General features: G+C 43.5%; 1 protein-coding gene across 1 annotated transcript in view; it reads right to left on the reverse strand.

The window, feature by feature from the left end:
* ADAMTS2 (ADAM metallopeptidase with thrombospondin type 1 motif 2) overlaps positions 1-24,319 on the reverse strand; it is a 176,938-nt gene that overhangs the window by 47,211 nt on the left and 105,408 nt on the right. The window contains exons 4-5 of the mRNA XM_068698738.1: positions 12,994-13,196; positions 2,205-2,288 (exon numbers count right to left, since the gene is read on the reverse strand). Of these exons, the coding sequence (XP_068554839.1) occupies positions 2,205-2,288; positions 12,994-13,196 (287 nt within the window). The remainder of the gene's footprint in view (positions 1-2,204; positions 2,289-12,993; positions 13,197-24,319) is intronic.

A 24,319-nucleotide genomic window follows, 5' to 3' on the forward strand; every position in this document is an offset into this window, starting at 1 on the left:
ACGATCCTGAAAAATGATAGTGCTGGTGTGTTTTAGCAGGACAATAAAATATTGAAGGTTTTATTCTAATTCTTCAGAAAAGGCTCAGAAGATAAGAACTATACATCTTTTCCCTCTGCCTTTCCACTGCTAAATAATTTCAGACCTCCACAGAGAAACGTCCTTGTATTCTACTCTTGGTTACTAGTCCTCTAACGAGAACTTTGAAATATGAACATAAAAAAAGCTTTATTCTTATACAGCTTGGAGATGCAGGCCCACCAGGCAAAGGAGCTCTGAAATGATACCTATTGCATTCATTTTACTTTTTCAGAAAGCCATAAATTGCCTTTAGAGTAAATACGAATCAGATATGGAAATTCAAGAGAAATTCTCTTCCTGGTTATTTAGTGCTAGCTTGTGACACTAGAATACTTGATACTGTGTCCTGCAGGATAACTCTGGAACTAAAACATGGTCTGCTGTGGATTATGGAGCTAGAATCCATAAGTAAACCATTCACAAGCAGATTAGACAGAGCAACCTGCAACTACTAGTTAGTAATGTGACCAAAGACCCTACAAGAAGTTAAGGTGACTGTGTTCCACCCTGCTCTCTTCTCTAAAGAAGGTTAATGTGAGATTGACAGCTTTTGAATTACCAGTTGACAATGCTTTACTCTGCAAGTTTCTCAAGGTGAAATGAGGTCTACTGTACCTATTGTGTTCCATCAGAAGAAGTGGCAGAACTTGTCTGAGTTCACACTCAGTGAGTTTACAGTGCAGATTTGTTGAGCTAAAGATGGACATGCACAACAATTATGAAACATTTATGAAATAAGGACAGCAAAGGAATGACTAGCCCATGTAGTCCTTCCACTATTGCAACATGAGATATTTTTGAGAATTATTAGTCAATCTGCAATCCCTCAAATTGCTTTCATTACAGCAATCACAAGACATTTAATTTATTTCATCATTTAATGTCACTAGGCAGACCATAAACTTTTGATCACAAAACAGAAAATGTGACCTCTTCTACCTTTTAGTTTTGGACATGCAGCTGATTGAGCTTAGCCAAAAGACTTAGCCACGTCATTGTATCTCTGCAGGAAGAGCAGAGACGGATTGTTGTGTTTAGTTCTCAGATGAGGAAGCTCAGACAGAACAACTTATCCCAACAGCAGGTGCCCAGTCCAGGCTGGAATGTGGAGCTCCTGCATTCACACCATGGAGAAAAAATTTTAGCTGGTGATGAGCACGACAAACTGGTGACTGTCAGAGGAGCCTCACCACTGACACTGAGTTGGCTCTTTCCAAACAGCATTTCAGCAACTTGCATGAGTCGTACAAGGAGTCTTCCAGACTTCAAGTTTATTGCATGAGCATGCAATAAATACCAGCAACCCCAGTCACAGAAAGGGACATTAGATTATAAAGCTCTCCTTTGAGCAGCTGGACATGCTGCTCTACTAAAGAGCACTAAAACTGCCTGTCCTTAAATAAAACGTTTATTGACATACTTGAAACTCCATTGTCCAGTTTCTGTGGAATTTGATGTTGATTTAGCCAAAATAGGCTATACAAACAGAGCAGTTTAATATTTTTGAAAACCATGTAGCATTTCTTTCCTCTTTACGCAAATTTTGCCGATGGAGTAGCTCCTCCCTTAGAAGAGACAAGAGAACACTTGGAGCTCTTAATTACAGATTTGATCTGCAAAGCTCTTGCCTTCTGGCCCCTATCCCACTGAGCTTGCACTTAACTTTAAGCATGTGTAGTCCCACTAATGTTAAGCACAAGTTGAAATGAGTTCTTGGAATGAGGTCATAGCCCTCAGCATCCTGCAGAACTGATCTTGCATGTGTTCACTGTTAGTTATGTACTGTTCTACCACAAAACTTCGCATTTTTCTTAGGAAGCAGAATGCTCACTAGGTTTCATGGTTTATTCCAAACAAGTCTGAAAAGACCGACTTGCCGAGCTAAGCAGCAATTTAAAATGACACAGGGAAAACACAGAAGAAGTCATAATCATTTTCCCAGTGTGAAGTTCAAATGATAGACAAATAGGTATAAACATAAATGTTCTTTATATTCATAGACTGTAAAGGCAATGTATAAACTAAAATACAAATCTGATACATGTCATGAGTAACTACACCACTCATAAAAGAATGAAGTTCAGAGGCCTTGATCTCCTCCGTCAAACACAACCCTTACTTACCTTGCCGTAGCTCAGTAGGATTATCCTCACCAGGACAACATTAATGTGAGCACCCAGGGATTCGTCGTGGTAAATTTCGTTAACCTGCAAGAGAGCAGTCAGAGCTTCAACCATGGTGCTGGCAGCAAGTAGCTCTGAAAGCAATGACAAAACAGCACCTTTTATGTGCTGTCACTGAGACAAAGATCACCTGTGATCACATATAAAAAGGGCAAATTCCACTGATGTGAGAGGGATTTTTTTTCTAGACTCCACTGCAGCTTCTGAACAGGCCATAATTCAGGAAATCATTTAAAATCAGCACAACACTATCAGAGACTTCATGCTAACAGCTACTTAAGTGCCAACCTAAGCAGATTTCCACATCTGCAAAGCCTGGTGTACCTCTGTACCTGTGATCTACCAGCTCCTGGTGCCAAAGAAGAGTCCCAGCTCCTTCCTTCTCCCTGCTCCATCCCACATGGATGCACCTGAGCCCAGGGCACAGAAATCTAGAGGAGTTCTCTGCTGGGTGACACCATGCATGGGAAAGGGGCGAGTGAGCAGAGGGCCAGGCCCTGGGGCTGCCTCTCTCCTGAGAGCGATCTGCTGGATCTGCTCAGCTGCCCCCCGTAACTCTTCCATCTGGGACTCATCAAATTCCATTCTGACAAGGGGATCTTCCTCCTCCCAAAAGCATGGTCAGCCACATGGGCTGGCTTTGTTGGATGTCACACCTAATCAATGTTAAACTTTGTAAGCAGAACCAAAGCTAAAAAATGCCAGCAAATAAAAAAAACAAAAAACTGTCTTCTGTTTTATGCTAGAGCTACATAACTGAACATGCACACAAGCAAATCAGCCTACAAACACTGAAAAGAGAATGGTAAATATTTACAGTGGAGAATGAAATGTGGATGTATAAAGATGACTTAGGAAACAGCGCTACAAGCAAGCTAGGCAAATATTAACTGCTAAAGAGGCTGATTTAGATATTCGGTGATGAATGGATGCATGAGACCAGACTGCTCATTTGCACCAAGGTGCTCAGCCAAATGGCAGGAGTTTAGCTTCACAAATTCGAAGAGGCAGATGAAATTCCCTGCAGGGCAAGTGTCTTTCCACAAACATCCTTCCCTTGGTAATGACTGCGCCAAACTGGACCGCTTTACTGGCCGGACACAAATTTCATTTATTCCTACAAAACAGATTCCTTAATACAAGCTAATAAGTAACATTCAGAATACTTTTCATTAGAAACATAGTAATAAAAAATGCCCTGTTTCTTCAACCAGCCCTAGCTCTAACGACCCATCTTTTATCTCTGTAAAAATAATTAAAACTAAGTACATCAGTGTAGGTTTCACTCAGCAATCTTCACTGACATTTTAAAGTGAATCTTAATTCATTTTATCAGTATTTTTGGATACAGGAACCTAAACTTATGCCTGGTAAGAGTGCAGGTTTTCAAGTCCTGAGCATCCCGCACCGCTGGTTACGAGGCAGCACGGCTGCCCGGTGGCTCCTGGAGCAGACTCAGGCCCTGCAGGACATCTGCCTGGGCACCCGGGGAATGGCTGTGGGATGTCTGAGCACCCGGGCTCCTTACGGGTGGATGAGCAGATCCTTGGCTGGAAGATGGGTGGAAGAAGAGCCCAGGGTTATGAGCGGCTTCAGGGCTGCTATTTTCATTGCGGTATGCAGCAGCTGACCTGCTTTGTAAACAACAGCTTTGGAAATTAGATCGTGTATTTGCATGTGTAAATAAGATTTTACAGGACTAACTTTATGTTTCTGTATCTAAAAGATTTTTTAAGGACCATTGCTGAATACAGATTATACAGAGGTAAGATGTGAACACGTGTTTTGCTTTACAAGACTCGGAAAAAGCCCCTTGCCAGTTGTCCAGGGAGGGAGGGATATTAATTTGCCTCGCTCTTTGTGGACTGGGAACAGAGCACACGCATCAGTGCTGCGAGGCTTAAATACACCGTAAATTATCTATACGTGAAATGAGTCCTGCACAAAAACTCCTCTACAGAAGACAGTAGGAACAGCATGTAAATAAGTATTTAATTAGTTCATAACACATAATCCAAGTTGCTGCACACCATTCTCTCATTAACTTCCCGAATTTAACCTAAGCCTCTTTTAACAATAGTTGAGTAACAGAACAACCGTATCGCTGTTGCGTGCCAAAAGGAAACTTGGCACAAAAACGTTGACGGAACAGAATCGAAACACTGTTTGACTGTTCATGCAAATGACATCTAACAAACAAACTGTGAATGAACAGAAAAGCACAAGCACTGTAAAAAGCTGCTTGGTTCTCTTGGGATCCTGGGTTTTCTGCGAGACAGTGGGTCAATTCAAAACTCTGGGTCTTGGTTTCATTAAAAAGGATGAGTCCAAGCCCTCTTCACACAGCGGCTGAATTGAACCCTCTGCTCTTTTCTCTAAGCTGAACTGTGGCTTTCCCAGCAGCGTCTCACTGCACATAGATAATATGCTGAAACAGATGCTTTGCTTTTTTTTTTTTTTTTTTTTTTTTTTTTTCAGCATGACCTAAATTGCACCTATTTGTTTCAGGAAGTTATTGAAGGAATGAGATCCGAGTGACCCAATGTTGTGATCGCAAACATTCATGAAAAGCACACACTGGAAGGGCCTCCACCAACCCTAGCTCAGCCTCCCCACATTTCCACCTGCCAATTTAACAGGAAAGCAGAGTTTAGCTAATGCAGCCTGCTGCACAGGGCCTAAAATGACCGACCACCCCATGGAATTGGAAAGCTCCAGGCTCTTATCCAATACAACTGCTGCTTTAGATGCTGAAGTGTTTGTTTCCAAGCATGGATAATCAAACTACAGGCATGTATGTTCAGATGGCCATATAATAAACACACTCAGGTGTGAAAATGATTACATAGTACTTTTGCAGCACTCCATACCATGTACTTCTGTAGCACATCCTGATTTCTAGCAACAAAAGAAGAATCAGAATCGATGTGCTCTTAGATCAGCAAGGACCACAGGTTGAAGTTGTTTTGCTACATAGGAAAAAAGAGTGCACAGAGACCATCTCAAAATGCCAGCTCCTGAACCGAAGGCAGTGAAGATTTTGCATTAAACCTTGTTAGATCTCCACAGTGATTCAGCATTTATACAGGGTGATGAAGAAGGCTGGGTAAATCTCAAGGAATTCAAAGCACGGCAAAATACCGCAAAGAGACTTTTCATAAAACTATTGTAGTTCACAAACTATTTTGGGGCAACTAAGTATCATGGTTTATTTTTGTGGGATATTTCAGTCAAAGCAAAACATGCATTTCTATTTCTGTTTAGAAACCAGGCTGGCACAGATTGGTTCTACTTAGGAAAACAAGGACTTGATTTATTTTTTCTTCTTGTGTCCCTCTCTGCTTATTTTATCATTCTTCTGCCCTAAGCAAGTTTGAAGCCAACAGAGTAAGCAAGCAGAATACATCAAAATAACCCCAAACAACTAAAGTGAAGATAAGCATTCATGAGATGCACCATGCTTTGTTAAAGAAGCACTGCAAAGCTTTTATTAGTCAGCGAAACAGGGTCTGATCCTGTCGGGGAATTTTGAAAATTGTTGTAATGCAAATAGCAATAAAGAGCCTCCAGCTCTAGCAGTATGCCAGCAGGGTTGCCAGCAGTTGTAACTGAGGATATGTGCTGATAGCTACAACTGCTGGTGATCCTCAGCCTCAAACAGATCTGACCCAGCTACAGCGGCCATCAGAGGCTGTATCTGACCATCTGGGGAGAGCACGACATGAGCTGCACTTTATGCATCTGGTTTTAAAGACACTTCAAATTGCCGATACATCCAGCCCCGTTAGATGGCTCTTTGGCCACCCAAACATCCTTGCACAACCGCTGCTGAGGACATCACCTGTGGCTACTCGCCCTCGGGCAGCACAAGGACCACGTGTGATCGCGATAGCGGAGGAGCCGGAGAGCATCAGCGCCTGCCCCGTGGGATGGCAGCGCTCTGGCAAGTCATTGTTCGAGCCCAGCCCGAGCTGCAGTTCATTCATCGGATCTTAATTATCTGCAGCAAAGCCTTGGTGCCTCGTGGGCATCCAGGGATTGTCTATTTCTGTAAGGAATGGCTGTTTCGAATTACGGACGAGGAACCAGAAATGTCATGGTGGATACTGAGCGCAAAATTTTGTAATCTGACCCCTCCCAAAAGCGTTCCCCCTCTCACTTTATTTTTCTGCGTTCCCACTTCAAACACCACTATCCTCTTCTATTTTCATCACCTCCGTTATGCTTTTGAAGATCCCAAACTGACATTTCTAACATTCCCAAAGCTTCTTCTTAATCCCACAGGAATAACATTACATCAATTCTTTTGGTGGATAAACTACGGTCCCACAGAAAGTCATCAGGCAAATCCAGGGCTCCCAGTCTCCCTTTTTAGTCCCCACAAGGCATTTCCTCATTTCCTCAGAGAGGAACTCTTTTTCTTTTTTTCTTCTGCAAATCCTTGTTGAGCATCACAAGGAAAAAAGAATAATGAAAGCACACAACACACATGAAACTTAAAGGTCAAACTGTGATCTCAGATTTGGAAAACTACTATTCCGCTCAAAACCATAGGCAACGGGCAGCTTTAGCAGTGCTTGGCAATGTGCATTATGAAACAAAGATAAGAATCTGGCATTTTGAATGTGAATCCATGTCCGAGGGCTGATTTACCTTCACGGGGGTGACAGTCAGTAGATGTTACCAAGTCCAAGCTAGCTGCTTCTGATCAAAATGAAAAACATTCCCCTGAGCAGATGTGTTGGCAAGACACTTGGTAGCGTCGTGTTACAGGTCTCTATCTCATCTTTGACTGTTACATGGGTTTTAGAAAGGTCATAGACTTTGTTTCCTGACTTCACGAATAATTTATTTTTCTCAGTTCCTCCCTCGGGCTCTTGGAACTCCTCGTTTTTTGCCCACAAACCACTGCTCTGGGAAGTTTCTCCAAACACTGTAAATTACATTTGCACCAAAAAAAGTAGTATTTGTTTGAATTACTGTCCCAAGGTCACTTTAATAAAATCTACTGAAGTATCATAAAATAATTAAGCAGATTAACTCATTTTAACACAAGACACGGTGTCAATGCAAAAAATGCGGTGAACTCTTTAAGTTTAAGTGGTTTGGTTAAGGAAAGCATCCAAAATTCAAAAGCTGATCCTAATTATCCATACTCCATCACACAAACCGCACTGTCACATCACAGAAGTTCCTGACTGCAACCTTTATGGCTAAAGTTCATGTCGGTATTTGGAGAAAAGGAAAATCCATCTTCTACCAGTAATTACCCTCTGCCGAAAGGGTGGTACCGAAACCTGTGTGATGGTCTGGGCTATGTACACCAGGACAGCAGGGCACAGTCCTGTTAATCATGAGAAATGCTCACCTAATTGGCACTGGGAATAAACTCGAGGTGGAAATAAATAAAACCTGTATGGGTTCAGAGAGAATATTTCCTACAGGACCTCCTGAATGCCCAGTCACGTGTGCAACTTCTACTGTAGTGAGGCAATCAAAATAACGAAGGAAAATAATCTTCTGAGGTCTCATCAGAAACTTTCCTCCTCAGAAGTCACAGCTACTGGTTCGTAACGAACAGCCTAAAAGCAGAGCTAGCTCTCATACATGTTAAATTTTCAAACGAGCTGTAATTCTACTTTTGACAGCTACAGTCCCTCAGATGAATAGATCTGGACTTGCATTTGTTATTTGAGCAATTTCTTGGAGTTAGTCCAGATCTGAAGTCTATACGTTGAAATAAACTGATTTGAAATAATGAGTATTGGAGCTTATAAATTATTTACTTTTAAAAATCCAGTCCAATCTATATTACTGAGATACCCTTCCTGTCTAGAAAAACGCTTTTTAGTTTAAAAAGCATGATTCTGAATACAGGGTGCACCATTATTTCAAAGTATTCAATCATCACTTTCTTTTTAACAGCTTGAATTAGACATGCTTTCAGGTTTTCATCCAACTGCCAGTTAGAAACCAGTGGCATTTCTGCCCTTTCCTCTCATTAGGGACTTGCTGTTCTGTACCTGGAAATCTTCATCCCTCATCAGCCAAAGGCACGAAAGCAAAAATCTCATATATAATAGTAGTATCATGTACATCCTATTAAAGAGGATGGATAACATATTCAAGAGTGCCTCAGGGCCACAATTTCAAAGATATGTGTAGTGCTGAAAGATGCAGGTGAAAGACTCCTGGGACTTTCCAAAGCTCCCAGCTGCATAACTCCCATCGATTTCAGTTATTCAAATGAAAATTTGTTAAATCTATTTGTTCTGGAGCTGAAGTTTCACTTGAAGTCTGGGAGAGACATAATCCTATGGGCTAATTTTTAAAACTGACTCTCACTGATTTCAAAGGCAGGTAAATGTCTAAATATTCAAATAAATCCAGCCCCAAGTGAGGCATAAATCCTATTTAGGGTCTATCTCCCAATGAAATAATGACAGGTAGGTCCCTGTCTGCTTTGAGAAGCCAAATTTTAACATTGCAAACATTCTGACCATACCCATTACACGGATGTAACACAGGCTGGACACTAAATGTGGCACCACCGTATCTTTTACAGTAAAGGAATGGAAAGCACAAACTTAAGGATTCTTTTATTTTGCCCTCCAAAATAGTCCAAAAATCAAAGAACGCACACAGCTTTTAGACTAATTCTCCCCAAATATATATACAAGACAATTGCCAGCATTAGCAAATGAACAACTTGAAATGAGGCTCACAAATACTGCTATGGGAATCCAGGAAGAATGACAAAATAAGCAAGAGAAGGCTAAGGCAGGGGTCTTACTGGGAAAACTAACAAATTAAAAAACACAAAATGAAAAAGGGCATGAAAGGTGAAGACCTGAAGTCAAGACAGATGGAGCAAATATATTCAAAACCATTTGCAACTGAGCTTGTTTCATGAGACTTTGCTGTTTTGAATGGTAAAAATATTGGAAGCAAACCTATGCTAACTCGGCCTCTTAGGAAGTCTGTTACGAAGATTCCCACCCTGGATGAGACCCTGAACACAGGGGCAAGGAGGCTGAAAGATTCACCCTACCCCATGAAAATATTCACCCTACCCCATGGAAATATTCACCCAACCCAATGCCACAGCCCAGTCGGGTAACGTAGTGGCCAGCCCCAGCTCTGCTGCTCTTCCACAGCAGGCCACAGAAGGCCTGCTTAATGCTGCAAACTGTTTCTAAGAGGGTTAAGAAACAATCTGAGGATTTCAGCCCCGGGCTCGCTACCATCAACACCCGCTTCAGCTCAGCCGTGCCCATTCAGCACCCTGCTCCTCCTCCCAAAGCCTCCTGCAGTGAAATCCTTTTGTTTCCGATGAACAAGATAATTCTCCAGTGCCACTTCTAGCCAAGTGCTTTTTAATATTTCCCATACACTTGTAGGAGCAGATAAAATCCCTGACTTCTTTAGCCGCTTTCTTGCAGAAATTAAATTACCTTCCATGTTCTTGAGTAAACGACAGGGCTGCAAGATACCTCCCAAGTATCTCTCCTCTGTTGCAATGCTCCTGCATGCTATAAATACAAAGTTAATTTGTGCAATGTGTGGGCTCGCACTTGGAAACACAGAACACTGTGCAAGCTAATATCCTTCCCAGGAAGAAACCCAGCATGATGCACAAAAGAAAATGGTGCAAGCAAGAGGCAGCCGAGGGTCTCTGAAGTGCAAAACAAAGGCGTTTTTTTTTTCCAGAGCTGGACTGACTGCCCCGATGGTGCTGAGCAGAGAAGAGGGGATGTCAAGAGCGAGCAAAGTTTTTGTATGAGGAAATGACTGGAGGATAAAACCGAGGTGGCAGGAGGCCTAGCTCGCTGCGGTGACACGGCTGGCGGACAGACAGGCGATACGTGGCTGCAGCCCAGTGTTCAAAATCCTCTGGCGTCTCTCACCATTCGTTTGGGACTGACTTCACTTCCAAACGTTGGGATAAATATTAGCACAGCTATTCAAGATAGCCAGGACACCCAGCCCCTGTTTTTTCTCACTTTATGGCTTTTAGGTGTGGACTGTAACACATCACTTAAGCAGCACAAAACAGATTTACTGAGTAAGTCGTTGCGCTGGCCTTGAAAAAAATATATTGTTTTGATTGGGTCGGTGGTGGGGTTCCACCCAAGATCCCTGGGAAAAGTTAATTAAGGACAACTGCTCACACCATCACGCACAGTAAAATCAAGCGAAGTGGGGAGGGCAGCCCTGCTGGGAGCTTCTTCTGGGAAAGTGATCACGCCTCTGGGACTCTGGGCACGAGGGAGCGTTCACCTGGAATTTATTTTATTTTGGGAACAACAGAAATTCAACCCTTTCAATTGCCCTCTTATCTCTAGTAAATACTTCCACTGTTTAGTTTATTTACTTGCTACGTACACTTTGATTTTACACTTAATACCTTGTTGCCGTACGAAACTAATTGATTTTATGCTTAATGCCTTGTTACTGTACAAAGCAAATTGATTACACCCACAAAACCAGCAGGGAAAACACAATCTGATGACTATGGTAGGATCTTTCACCAGAATTTAAAAGACAGATGGAATTTTTTGCAACCATCTCTTCTCTTTCAGCTATCCTTGGACCTATGTACCTCACCAGAAACCTACCTTATACACGCAGCAACAGGTAGTAACTGCAGTGACAAAGCCCTCTTACCTCTTCATACTGGAACAAAGTTTAGAAAGCTTGAAACAGAGAACTGGTCACTGCTACCTCACTCTTCTAAATTATAGGCTCTAGAAACTGGCTGAGTTTTGATGAAGGAAAGATCAGGACAACTCTGCTGACTGCCAAAGACTTCCCAGCGCCTCCTCTAGAGGCTGCTCGCATCGTGGACACGAAGGGAAGGAGCACATCCTCATCCTCAGTCCCCAAAGGACACGTTTCTACCTCACGTCTCCCAACTGAACAACTGCTGCCTGTGCCAAGAGCTGTTACAGCCCTGCGGATACGGTTACACAGGCTGCACTTTCTAAACCACTTGCAGAGACAGCATGCTTCAGAGTTGTTATTTCTTACAATTTGTGTGTTGGATGGTTTGCTAAAGTTAGGATCAAGTATATTCCAGAGCTGGAACTTTTATGGCTTCTTTACCATTACCGTATATTTTAATTCTTAAAAATAGTTTTAAGTGACATGATAAGTAAAGAGTCCTGGTTAATCTATTTCAGCCTCTTTGCCACATTCCTGGTTTGGCCCCTTTGGCTTGTTAATTTAGAGATATATAAAACCATCTGTTTCACTGTAGACTGTCTTAAGCCTCAGAGGAAACAAACCACACAAATAAATGAAATTCACTATGTCATTTCTGTTTAGAATGTATGTATTTACAGCCATCAGAGTATACACCAAGTACCCTGTAACTCTAATGTTAGTGCAGATTTTAACTATTTACAACACTGTTATAAAAAGGCAGTCAATTGAATTTACATCACACAAGGGATTTTCTTAAACTGTATTCCACCTCTCATTTAAAATGAAAAACACTGACATTCCACACATCGTTAAAAGAATGCAGTAAAGAAATCAAAAAATAAGCCTCACAATTAAACTATGTATCTTAGAAAAAATACATCCCAGGCAAATGTACCTAACAGCACAGATTTTTGTCCATATATCTGCCTCTGCGGTTTGCAATGCCAGGAAGTCACCTACAGACACCCCATCCTCCTAACGCACATTTCAGCAATCCTAGTCTACCTGTCAAAAACAGAGCCAACCTACAATTTTTATTCAACAACATTTCACAAAGAACACAAATTTGCTGAACTTAAAGTTTTTACAGAAGCGTATATTATCGAAAACAGATTTCTGTTCCAGGTGAGCGTGAGAAGGAATAAAGTCATCCCAGAATGAGTTGCCTATGAAGGGGGCTACCACTTACTCCCGTTTTTTGGCCAAAGGAATAAACATATTTTGATTTTGATCTATAAAAGAGATGATTTTTCAAAACTTGATTCTTATCCCACCAAACAGAGGCCTTGCTTACTGACTGGGGTACTAGAGGGCTGCTTATTACGGGTGAGCCTATTGCTCTGATATTTAGAAAGAGAAGACGGTTCCTTCAAATATTCTCTACTATCTGCTTTTATCACTACTGCATTATATAGTCTGTTGCACTGACAGTGGTTCTCAAGATTAAATATTTAATGAAGGAAATCCAAAGGTGTCTGCCATAGACTAAATACTAAATCAATTTAAGAAAGTTCAGTGCAAGACTGCATAACATTTTACTGCAGTGTGAACACGGAGTAGGTAGGTGGCCTGTGACCTGAAGCGATTCTTGAGGAATCAAAGAACTTAACTGAGCAGTTTTAAAAATGTATAAGCCAATCGAAGCTTCTAATACAACCATATTTGAAGACAGTTCTCCAAACCATGTTTTTCAGCAGGGAGCTTAGGATAAGGGAATACACATCTAAAACGCAAGGACTTCCAGGGACCTGAGGCCCTGACCCTATGCCACCATCCATCAAAACACATAAGCAGGATTTTGAACATTTTAATAGTCCCACTGCCAGCTTCTTCCTTCGCCCTTTTTCTTCTTTTCCTTCTCCCATTTTGGCTTTTCTAGAAGTGGCCTGGATTTTGCTCCTAGAATTATTTTATCTCCTGCCATGAGAAAAATCTATGATGTCTTAATCAAATGGCTCAGCCAACCTACATCCCCCCTCCCCTCACTGTCTTCCCGCAGCGCAGTTAGCAGGGCTGTACTCACAATGTTCATCAGGGTCAGCAGGTACTTCTGAACGTGTTCTTTCCCATGGAACTGAACAACCGAGTCATCAACCCCCAGAAGGACTTCAATGTTGTAATCATCATCCGTCGCATGCCTTCGATAGCGCTGCCTTGATCTATGCACCCGGTCTTCAATGAGGCTCAATGCGCTGTCGAGACGATCCAAATTAGTGAGGTTAGCCGCTGAAATCAGACAGACAAACAAGTTAGCAACCAGCCACGGTTCAGGCTCAGGTCTCAGCTAAGCCGGTACAATTTTGAAGCAGCAGCCTTAGTTATGTTCCATATGTTACACAACAGCATTAGTCGCACTTAATGACAATTAAAAATGACCTAAACAAGAGAGAGAAATCTGACCTCAAAAGTTACTTTGCAAAGTAAAAGAAATACTTTCTGCAAAGTAATATTGCGAAAGAAATATAAAGCCAAAAGGACAGACACCAATGTCTTGATGAGACTGATGGAGCTGTTTGTGGTAAAATGATTATACTTCAAAGTAACAGAAATACACCATTCAGGGGTCCCATGCTACCAAGGATATCCATGATTTCAGAACCACAATTAAAGGCAGATAACACACTTTAAATCTGATTTTACTGCCCACAATCATATTTCAAGGTAAGTTGCCAACATAACTTTTTAATATTCAGGCAGGTAGTAACAAACCAACCCCACACCCCTCATCACATTAGCTTCTTTCCTAGGTACACAGATGTAATTCGACAGCACTGACATAAATCCTCTTTATTGTTACAAATCAGGAACACACTTTAGATACAAAATGAATTCATTTCAAGCTACATTCAGGAATTGTTTAACAGCTTTTCATTCTTCATTCCCTGTTTGTCATGTCACTTTGCATTACTGCATGTCAAAGACCAATCCATCAGGCACAACAGCGGCCAACATTACTGCTAATGGTTTTAATAGCGCCTGCGATATGAAAAGCTTGTACTTTGACAGGATGGGGTACACCTGATGTGGCACCTAGGCACTAAAAATGAATGTGAAAATATGAAATCTTGACATCTCACCCCATAAAATGACAATGATGAGTGTTAATATTATTATTTTCATTTGCATTACAAGAGCCCTGGGAGCCCCAACAAGAATCTCTTCATTTCAGAGGATGTCAGAAGAAAGACTTGCTCAGAAAGGCAGCGAGAGCGCTGTGGATTGATTAAAGGCTTCCAGCGCTCACTTCAGAGCAACATAATAGGAAGCAAAGGGAGGAAGCTAAAGCTATCACCTTCAAAGGAGAAATAAGAAACAACTCTTGGAAATGTTACAAAAGAAAGTGGATTCTCCATCTTCGTTTATTGAAGTTTTCACATCAAAACTGGCTGCTTGGGTAGAGAGGAATGAGTCACCAGGCCACGGGGCTCATTACAAGAGTAGTGGGCTCTTGCCTTAAGGCCGCGGCCTCAGGTTGCCGCCTCAGCAGGCCCTGAGTGATGCCGCGGTGCCAACGTGTGGCGCCGTGCGGCCTTCAGGCACCAGGAGGGGAGGCACAGGCGGGCTCCCACCTCAGCCACACCGCCTGCATCCTTTGCTGTGCCTTCTCCTGGGCTTCAGCCTGTGTCTGCTGTGTACAATGCCTGGGTAGCAGAAATGTTCATCCTTCTGCCCCCTGCAAGAGACCTCTAGGCATAGCCCCTGAAGGACACCTGTGCCTATGTAGAAAGGCCTGGCATGAAACCCACAGCCTCAGGCAACTGTGCTGCACTCACTGCTCCTTCCTCGCTCACCAGAAAGACAGAGAAGGCCCCGTGTGGTGCCCCTATGTCCCCACAGGGCCCCCATGTCCTTCTCCTGGGAGGTCAGTGCCTGATGCATCTAGCAAGCACAACCACCATGTTCTGCCAGCCCCAGAGCTCCCGGCAGCTTCTGCTCCTGGGGCTGCAAGATTTTAAGATTAGGCTGGTCAGAATCCGTGATTCAGCATGAAAATTTGCTCTTCTCACAGAGCCCAGCTTTGCCGTGGAGGGGAACGCATCTGGCCTGGCAGCGATGGAGAGAGCCCTTTGGCAGGGCTCTAAGCCAGCCAGCAGCCAGCACCAGCCCTATCTCATGGTTTACTCCACTGGGAAAGCCTCAGTTTTAATTCTCGCTAGCTCCCAGAAGTAATTACTTAGCTATCACAGTGGGCTCAGGAGATTCGCTATGGGATCACGGGGCAATCATACATTCATGATCCATAAGGCAAATCACAGTTACTGTAAAATTTGACAATAACTCTTATAAGCCCTCTAGAAAAGTAAGAGCGGGCTGGCAGGGGCTGCAGGTCGTGTCCTCTCTCTGTCGCTCACACAAAAAATACAGCAATAAGCAGTGAGGCCAAAGCTATCAGACGTGATATTGCAAACCAGCAGGCGGGGGAGAGCCTGAGCCCTGCGGTGCGGCTGCAGACGGGGCTGGTGCAGGCTGCAGATGGGCAGCTCTGATGGCTGGGGGCCTGCCAGCCTCAGCTGCCATGCCTTTGTTTTGGTGGATGGGTGGATGTCAAGGTATCTAAAGCTTTTGTGCTTTCATTGCTTTCTCTGATGTGTCAAAGTCAAGCTAACTCCTTGTGTGGTTTCTTTATTCCTGCTGTGAGTAAATCAGCTGGAGGCAAAACGTGATCCTAGCATCCTGCACTTACCAACCTGCACTGAAACTGCCTGCTCTCCCTCTGCTCCTTTCACCGCTGTCCCACTGGCACCCTGACAGTCCTGCTGGCTCCTGGGAAGAGTGATCAGGAGGCTCCCTGGGTTTCATCTCGCTGCCAGTGGGTGCCAACCAACCACTTTACGTTCTGCTCAGAGCATAAAAACTCACCACACTCACACATTATGCTGCCCCTCCAAGACAGCTCGGCCAGCAGGCACTGGTACTTCAGAGGCACGGCCCTGCCGTGCTTCCCAGCCGGCTGGAGTCTGCCTCAGACCAGCAGCAGAGCTCTGGATATTTACGACAGCAGCTGCAAGGGGTTTGATTCACATCCCGACTTCCCGCTGGCTGTCCTTCCCCGGGCAGCTCTCCCGGGACAGCGGGGGCTGCTCCACACGCAGCCCGACATCACGCAGCCTGCTCGGGCTCTGCTCTGCCGCCCAGCCTCCTGGATGGCAAAGGGTTGGGTTTGCTGGCCCACGCTACGTTACAGCCACAAGAAGTTTACTCAACTGACAGCTGCACCCAAATCTAATTAAAACCTCTATTTTCCTGTGGTGGGAGAAAAACAAAGTTGCATTTATAGTAAATGAGAAGTTTGTAAGGTTTTGGCATCTCAACTTTTTTTATTTATACTGTTAATTTTGGTGTTGTATTGTTGTACTCTTAATAATATGCCAGAAAAGATAAGAAATCAAAGAAATAAATAAGACACTAAACTCCTCCTTCATATTTTCCACATTACCTTGCTTCTGACCACCCCTGCATTTTGCACAATAATGCTACAAGTCATCTCAAACTGCACTGCATTTTACTAAATCACCCCAAGACCTCTCCATCATATGTTCATTTTCAGCAACTTTTGCCAAATCAGTGCATCAGCCACTAATTATTGGTGCCAACTTTGCTCTCCATCTCCCCAGAGCAGACACTTGGCATTTTCAGGGGCTAACAATAGCCTCTGTTGAAACCTCCTCTGTGTTCCCACTAGGAAAAAAAAACACATTTCTGAAAATTAAACACTGAGAGACAGGGTTGTATTTTTCTCTTGTGCTAATAATCCAGAATAAATCACAGGACAGCACCACTGTAACAGTTCACCCACAAATCCCTCAAAAAGTCTTTTTTAAAGCCAGCTAAAAAATCACTGATCATTCAGTGACTTTCTCCTAATGCTGCAGACCTTCTTCCAGCTCAGTATAAGAAGTGGCCAAGTTGTTGATAGAAGGAAAACCTGGGCGTCTGGCTTAAGCATAAAAATGGGAGCCAGGCAACCTGGGCTGTGTTCCTGCCTCTGACACAGACTTCCCTGTGATGCTGGAGGATGCAGCAGGCAGCTAAGAGCTGGGAGGCAGAGCCTGCCGAGGGAAAAGCATGTGCACAACCCAGCTCAATTCTGCAGCCTGAGATTTTTGGGTGTCCTCCACTTCTGCTTGCAGTTAATGCAGGCAAGGGATCCTAACTTATCCTAGTATTTGTATTTGCAAACTTATCCTAGGCAGTGAAGTGCTACTCGTTTGCTGACTCAGACAGTGTCCCCAGCTGTGCCAGTCCCAATGATTTGTTAATATATGAAGAACACATTGGAACCTAAAGAGGAAAGGTCTTTATACTGTGCAGGTGCAAACTGCACACAGCTTTACACATCGTACAAGATCCCTCTGCAGGGCTCCCTTTCCCTCAGCAATGTGCAATATCCCCATCTTTTATCTAAACTGTTCCAGTTTTCAATCTGATGTTTTATTTCTTGGTATTTGGGCTCTACCCTAGAGCCAAGATTCCCTGAATTTGAGGTCTGAGCACCCAGAATCACACAGCTTTCTGGTCTAATCCCCATCTCTAAGACAAGGAAAATTCACACAAACATCGGGTTTGCCTTTGCAGGACTTCAGGTCCTGCATCTGCCAGCCGCAGCACCGCAGCCTTAAAACTGGACACCCCCAAGCTACCCTGCTTGTCCCATACAAGAATTTTCCATCTGTGACTGTTCAGGATTTCTGACAACACCTTATTTTCCAGGAAATTTTGCCTTGCTCATTAATCTTTGATATCACGTGCTTTACAGAAACCTAATTATGTGACATCTTCAGAGATTCTGCCTTACCCATCGCAGCAGTCAAAACTCTAACAGATGCTGGGAGTTACTGAAGCATGAACACTGCCTGCCATGAAAACTGCCTCTCCCTGTGTTTTCTGTCACTCCCTTTAGGACATCCACCAAAAGTACAGTTGCTGGCTTGTGATCTTGTTTTGTTTTTTTTCATGACCGCTTTCAAAAAGGCTCAGGGAAATACAGCTGCACCTACAGTTCTTACAAGTCCCTTATGAAGCTATTGCACTTTAAAAATAGTATCAGCTGTAGGGTTCCCCAGTCTCACAGCAGCGATATTGTCCTAATAAAGTATTTCCTCCTTTTTTTTTTACCTTCTCCTTCTGGTAGGGGGAAGGCAACTTTATGAAAAGCCCAGCAGAGAGACCAGGACAGGTAGCTGGGAGACTAAACTGCGTGACTTGTTCACAGATATCAGCTGTGGCTTGTCAGCAGAGCAGCCCACTGGAATTTCATCTCAAACATGAGTGTGCAGCATTCAGACCGGCCAACCACCATTTCATATGCAGCTTGTTTGCTTTTGCGGACACTTCATCTGTCACGGTGGGAGCAGGCAGACACCTGAGCCGAATGCTGAGCTCCTCTTCTGCAGCCTCACGAGGCTGAGCATTTCTAACTTGCTGATGTGCTGCTGATCTCCATTCCCAGGACACGCTTCTGCAGGGACTCCCAGCTTCCCATTTTTTCATGTCAGTTGCTGCAGAATGCTGGCTTTTTTTTTGTTTCTTCTCATTAACCCCAGTGACTCAGACTGAACACTGGGGAAGCCCAGCTGGAGCCCATCGTGTTGCGGTGGCATCAGATCTGCGTGTGCGGTGCCGTTGTGGCCACCCTGGGCTCCACACCGCTCAGCTGCGATGCAGGAGGTGACAACGCAACCCCAAGGCCGAGACTTGCAGTCACAGCAGAGGTGTGAGGCCATCCATCACTCGGTGCTGCAAATGCAGAGAACCAGGCTCCGTGGCAGGGAAGCACAAGCAGGCGGGATGGACTTGCTGCAGCTTTCAGCTTCCCACTGCTCGAGTACATCTGCACCTCTGGAAAAGTACCAAACACCCTCGACAGCTTGACAAAGAACTGCTCTTTGGGGAATAGCACTTTAAATCACAAGTCATCTTTCTGCAACGCTCCCTGCCACCCCACGCTGTAGGCTTCTGTTGTGCCTGTCCTCTGTGTTGACTGACTCCCCAGTCAGCCCCCCAGTAGCCCATTCGTGTATTCTACCAAAATCCCCGTTTTTCTTCCATGGTAAATTGAAGCCTAAACCATGGAGGTCTGAGGCAACAAACAACAGTCAACAAATCTTACTCTTAATTTCCTGGCAATTTTTTCTCCTGTTTTTAAGTTCGTCTGTTTGGGTTTTTGTTATTCCATCCTGTTGCACGCATTCGTGATGTGTCTTGTTCATTTGCTAATCAATAGTTTCTCTGACTTATTTTCTTTTTACTTATTTCTGCTGTTTATGGAGCCCTACTCACCTTCCTCTTTGCTTTGTTTTCCAAATGTCCTCTATTTGCCTTTCTTCGCTCCCTTGCTAACCTGCTCAGCTACACAGGACTTTCATAATTTATAAATCCCTTTTTCATACTACAGTCTGCATTCAGACCTTTCTGCTATATATCATTCATATGAAAACTGGGTAAATCCAACAAGGTGAATTAAAATGGAAGAGAGCTCCTGTGAGGTGAAAACTAATTGAAAATGGGTTAAACAAGAGAAGTGAATCACACACAGTATGCTCGGCACATGATACAAAGCTGGCCCTGTTTAGAAGGGCATCCCCAAGAGGACGTTGCCTCAGCACAGTTTTAACTTGGAACTCAATTTTCAGAGGATTCATCTGATTTCTTGAATCTCAGGTTAACACAGTGGCTGCTACCTGGTAAACCCTTACCCAAGAGCAATTATCACAGCAGAACTCTCTTTGGGTGTGTGTTCAAATTCCTTCTCGTCCACTTTTTTACATAAACCAAAAGCAAGACCACACCAGTAGTCTAAAGACCAGGCATGCAGCAGGCATCCTCACAGAGGTTACGAATCCCAGTCCTGCCCTTATCTGCAAAGAAGAGTAATTCAGATGGAAACTTTTGGGCTGCATGCCTTGCTAACCATATGATCTCATTATGAGCTCCTTGCCTCTTAATTTACATTACTGCCGTGTCTGGTTGGATTGCATGTTAACACAGAGCCTGCTCCACCTTCCACCCATCGGTGGGCAGTCTGCCACAGGTACTGGGGAGCCTGGGCTCCAAAACCTCCAGCCTCCCGGCCTTCAGCTGCAGGAAGGCCAGCAGGCACGGCAGCTGAAACCCTCCTGGAATGACCAGGTCGCAGCACGTGAAACCACTACGAGATCAAAGTACTTCAAATACTGCATGTTTGGGCCTAACAGAGCATTCCTGTAAACTTCCTGGGTTAGGAAAATTGTCCCATATTTGCAAAATGAATGCACATTAGCAGCACACCAGCATACTGAGTGCAGGTGGGCTGCTTGCCAGGCTCTTCCTTTCTTGTCACCTACACAACGGTACGGTGGCTTCAAATCTGGAGACATGCTCAAGCGTCTGCCTGAACCAGAGTCACAAAGGATAACAAAGTTGAAACCTACTGAAGTGGCAAAATCTGGGAGAACTTTGAAAACTGAAGAAGAAATGTCGTTTCCAAAGGATAAACCAATTAGTGCGGTGACAATGGCCAGGTGGACGCTGTGGCAAACAGCCAGGCGAGAGACACGAAGAATAACCCCAGCGGGTTGTTGCCAAGGAGACTTTTCTGGCACGGCACAACAGAGAGGAAAGGTATTACAATACTAAAAAGAAAAGTTGAAAACTAAATTGATCTCATCAGGGCCACAGTCACACAATGAGCAACACAAAGATGAGAGGTAATTGCACTGCTAAAAGATTAAGTGATAGCAAGGTAATATAATATCCTGGACTAAAACATACTTTTTTTTTTTTTTTTCAAAATGGTGAAACATCTTGTGTTACAATTTCAACTTTCATATTGCAACATAATAGTCAAAACGGTGCATTGAAAAGAAAGGCAAACCAACCAGGCAAACCATTCAGTGTGACCTTGCTGAAATGGAGCATTCTGAGAACTGAACATAAAGTTTTTCCAACAGCAAAACTCATCCTTCAGAACATTTTCAGCTGTCATCCTTACTAAAGAAAATGCAGGTTGCACGATTCAGCACCAAACAATGAATAAGCAAGATGTTTATAACTCGGCGCTTAAAACTAAGCTCAAAAAGGGCAAAAAAGCTACCCTGTAGAAAATTAATTTATGGGCCAACCTCGAAGTTTCACTGACTTAATTGATTGCATCTGGGAAATGCTTATCTTGCAAATATTTTGGCAAGTCATTGTAAACTGGCCCGCGTTGCAGAGCCTGTGACTCGCACGTGTTGCCCACTTCACCACATCCCACCCGCTCACACAGCCCTCACCCAGCCCAGGAACGTGGCTCACGAGCATCCAAGCGCAGGCATTGCAGGCATGCCAGGGGGGCTTTGCTCTCAACGCGTCCCATGGAGCTACAAAAGGGAACTCTGTTCTCTCAAGCTCATCTGCAGCTAATGAACAATAAATTAAGGTGTGGAGCTTGGTCACACAGCGCCAAGCCTCCAAGCTCCCATGCATGGCATGAGATGCATCACGGCGGCTCCACGGCCTGTGGTGAAGCAGGGCTGGAGTTGTGGAGAGGCCTAGGCCGGGAGGCCATACAGGCCCTCTGATGCCACCTGATACCACTTATTGCCCTCTGACACCCCAAACCCCAAGCCCCAAACCCTTCTGCTTCGCTCAGAACAAGAGATGAGCATCTCACCCACAACTTCCATCCCCCTGCCAAGCTTTAACGAAGTGTTTATGGGCCACTCGAGCCCGAGGCCACCACTGAGATACTCAACGCATGATCCATATTCCAAGCATGATTAAATTACAGCAAATTAGCACATTAAATCAGCCACCCAGCCGACCCCCCAGCTTTGTAGGTGACACGTCTAACAATCTCACTTGCATTTTTAACAGAATGAAATGCCAAACTACGGTACAGGACTTGAATAACAACAGGTTACAGGGAACGGCAGTTGTCTTTCTATAAGCCAACTATTCTGCACGAAGGGGAAATTAAGTTTAATTACAGTTTAACAAACAAACATTAAAAAACAGGTTAAAAAAAAAGTTGAGTTCCTAAACAAGGCTATGGGAGGAGGAAGGAAAGAGAGAGAAGATACAAAAAAATACATACAATAACCATACATCATTCGAAATATTACTGAAAAATAGCATCTGAAGCAAATATGCATCTTTCCAGTGCCAGAGTCACTGACCAACAAACCTTGTCTTTTGGCAAAGTTTTGTAGTAGGACTCTACCACCCTTTGAACAGGGGAGCTCTTGAGGGAGATGTGAAGTTTCACAAAGTAGTAAAGGATCCAATGTCAAGTAACAAGCAGCACAATCTCATCAATGTAACTAATGAATCACACAAACGACAATGCAAACAGCTCTTGGTCTTCTGTATAATCATAATGATCTTTTAATTAGACAAAGTAAACAGTCTGCCGTGTTCACATTGTGAAGGAAAGCATAGGAAGAAAGTTTTCCAAATCCTAGGGTGAAAAATGTGCACGGTTTGAACTACCTATAAATTCAACCAAGTTCCTGAACATCTCAGAATATTATACCAGAAACCATCAGTCACTCAGGAAAAAAAATGCTAATTTAACGAGAAGAAAACATCATCCAGGCAGCATGAGCAATGGCAAAGCAATATATGGCGCCTTGGCTACTTACACTGGCAGGACTTGAATCAGAGCAAGAAGGAGTTATAATTTTACCTATGTTTTGAAAATACCCATGTTGCTAAATCTGCCTGGACTTTCTGTAATAACAAAACCAGCTGCAATTGATTAAAGACTGTAAGAAAGACACAGCTAACTTGGAGGAAGCAAGCATTTCTTGAACTTAAAAATGACAGCAGAAAACCCTGAGACAGAGCCAGTCTCTGCTGCAGTGGAAGCACAAGAGGTTTATTCCCAAGGCATTTCAAAATCAAGGGCAAGGGCTTCTTTTGTCGTTCATAGACAGAGCTCTGGCTCTGTCAGGTCCTACAAAAGGCAAACTGCTAAACGCTGCCTTTTCCTATTGAGGCGTGTGGGTGTGAGATGGGTCCCAAGGACAACAGCTGAGAATAGAGGCTTTCAAACTGCAGCACTTTTTTGGAGGATGGATCAAGAATGGAGAGGGATGGAGGGAAGGAAGTAGAGAAGAGGAAAAGGGAGGAAGGAAAGCTGCTGGATGGATGCAAGAAGTGAAAGCAAATTGAGAGGCAGAAGCTGGAATACCAAATAGCACTGAAAAAGAGGCAGGTGAGAAGAAGTCAAGGCCAGCCTTTGCGCTGCGGTTCCCCATTGCCTCCAGGAGAGCAGGTGGAGATGGGAGCCTGGCTCTGCGAGGCCGCCCAGATGCCCCATGTGTGCGGGCAGGGCTTGAATGTTTCTTTTTGAGATAAATTTAGCATTAATATCTATGGGCTTTGGAGGGATTAGAGCCAGGTCAACATTCAGTTGTTTAGTTTCCTGGCAGTTCCAAGTTATTTTTAATTCATTTGGGGTCAAATGGCCTCGAATACTGAAAATTTTTAAAACCGAAGAAACAAATCATTTCAGCTGACCTGGAATCACGTTTTCCTCATTTGATATGAAACCAAGCACCTCAAGTCTCAATTCAAAGTCTCATTTAAAAATATAAGACATTGCAAAGGAAAGAAGGAAAATGGTTTGTTTCAAACCCACAGCCATGAAACCCAATTTCAGAGTTTTTCATTCTTTATCTGTATGAAGGTCAGTGAAACTTCAACATCTTTTAACACCAATAAAAAATCACCCAACTCAATTGCAAGTGCGAGGCCTACTAAGAGTTTCCATTTGCCTCTTTCCACCTTCTGTTCTCTTCTTCCAAACGGACGCTCAACATTTCAGGACCTCCGTATCTTCCCTGGAATATTTAAGTTTTATCGATAAGCAAGTTGTGTTCGATGCTGTCTGATTTGTCCTTCAGTTTGGCTTGCAGCCTAATCAAACTGAGGATATTTGTCTATTAAATAAGATGTAGCTGGTAGGACGTAATACTCCTTGGCAGGTTTTAGAGCACTTCTCCAACAGGGACAAATCAGACCCACTGAATCTCAAAATAAAAGCCTTTCAAGAAATATGTAACAAGGAATTTATCTCATACATTAAAGACAGTATCATCTTTGCCAGTGCAAATAAGGCCTACAGTGGTCAGAAACTGCATTTGTATTCACTTTGCAGAGTGTTATAAAATTGCTTTAGTATTAATGGCAACTCTTGCCACAGAAAACGAAATCAGACCTTGGGAAGTGAATGCAGAATGTCCAGTAAGAAGGGCTGGGAAGCCTTTTACATACATGCACACATATGAATATAACAGGAGCTAACATGAAAGAATTCTGTATTTTCACAAGGTATAATGGAGGTTGGAGGGTTGGTGGACAATTCATGTTAGCTAATGTTTCTG

The sequence above is a fragment of the Anas acuta genome, chromosome 14, assembly GCF_963932015.1.
Source record: "Anas acuta chromosome 14, bAnaAcu1.1, whole genome shotgun sequence".
Lineage (NCBI taxonomy): Eukaryota > Metazoa > Chordata > Aves > Anseriformes > Anatidae > Anas > Anas acuta.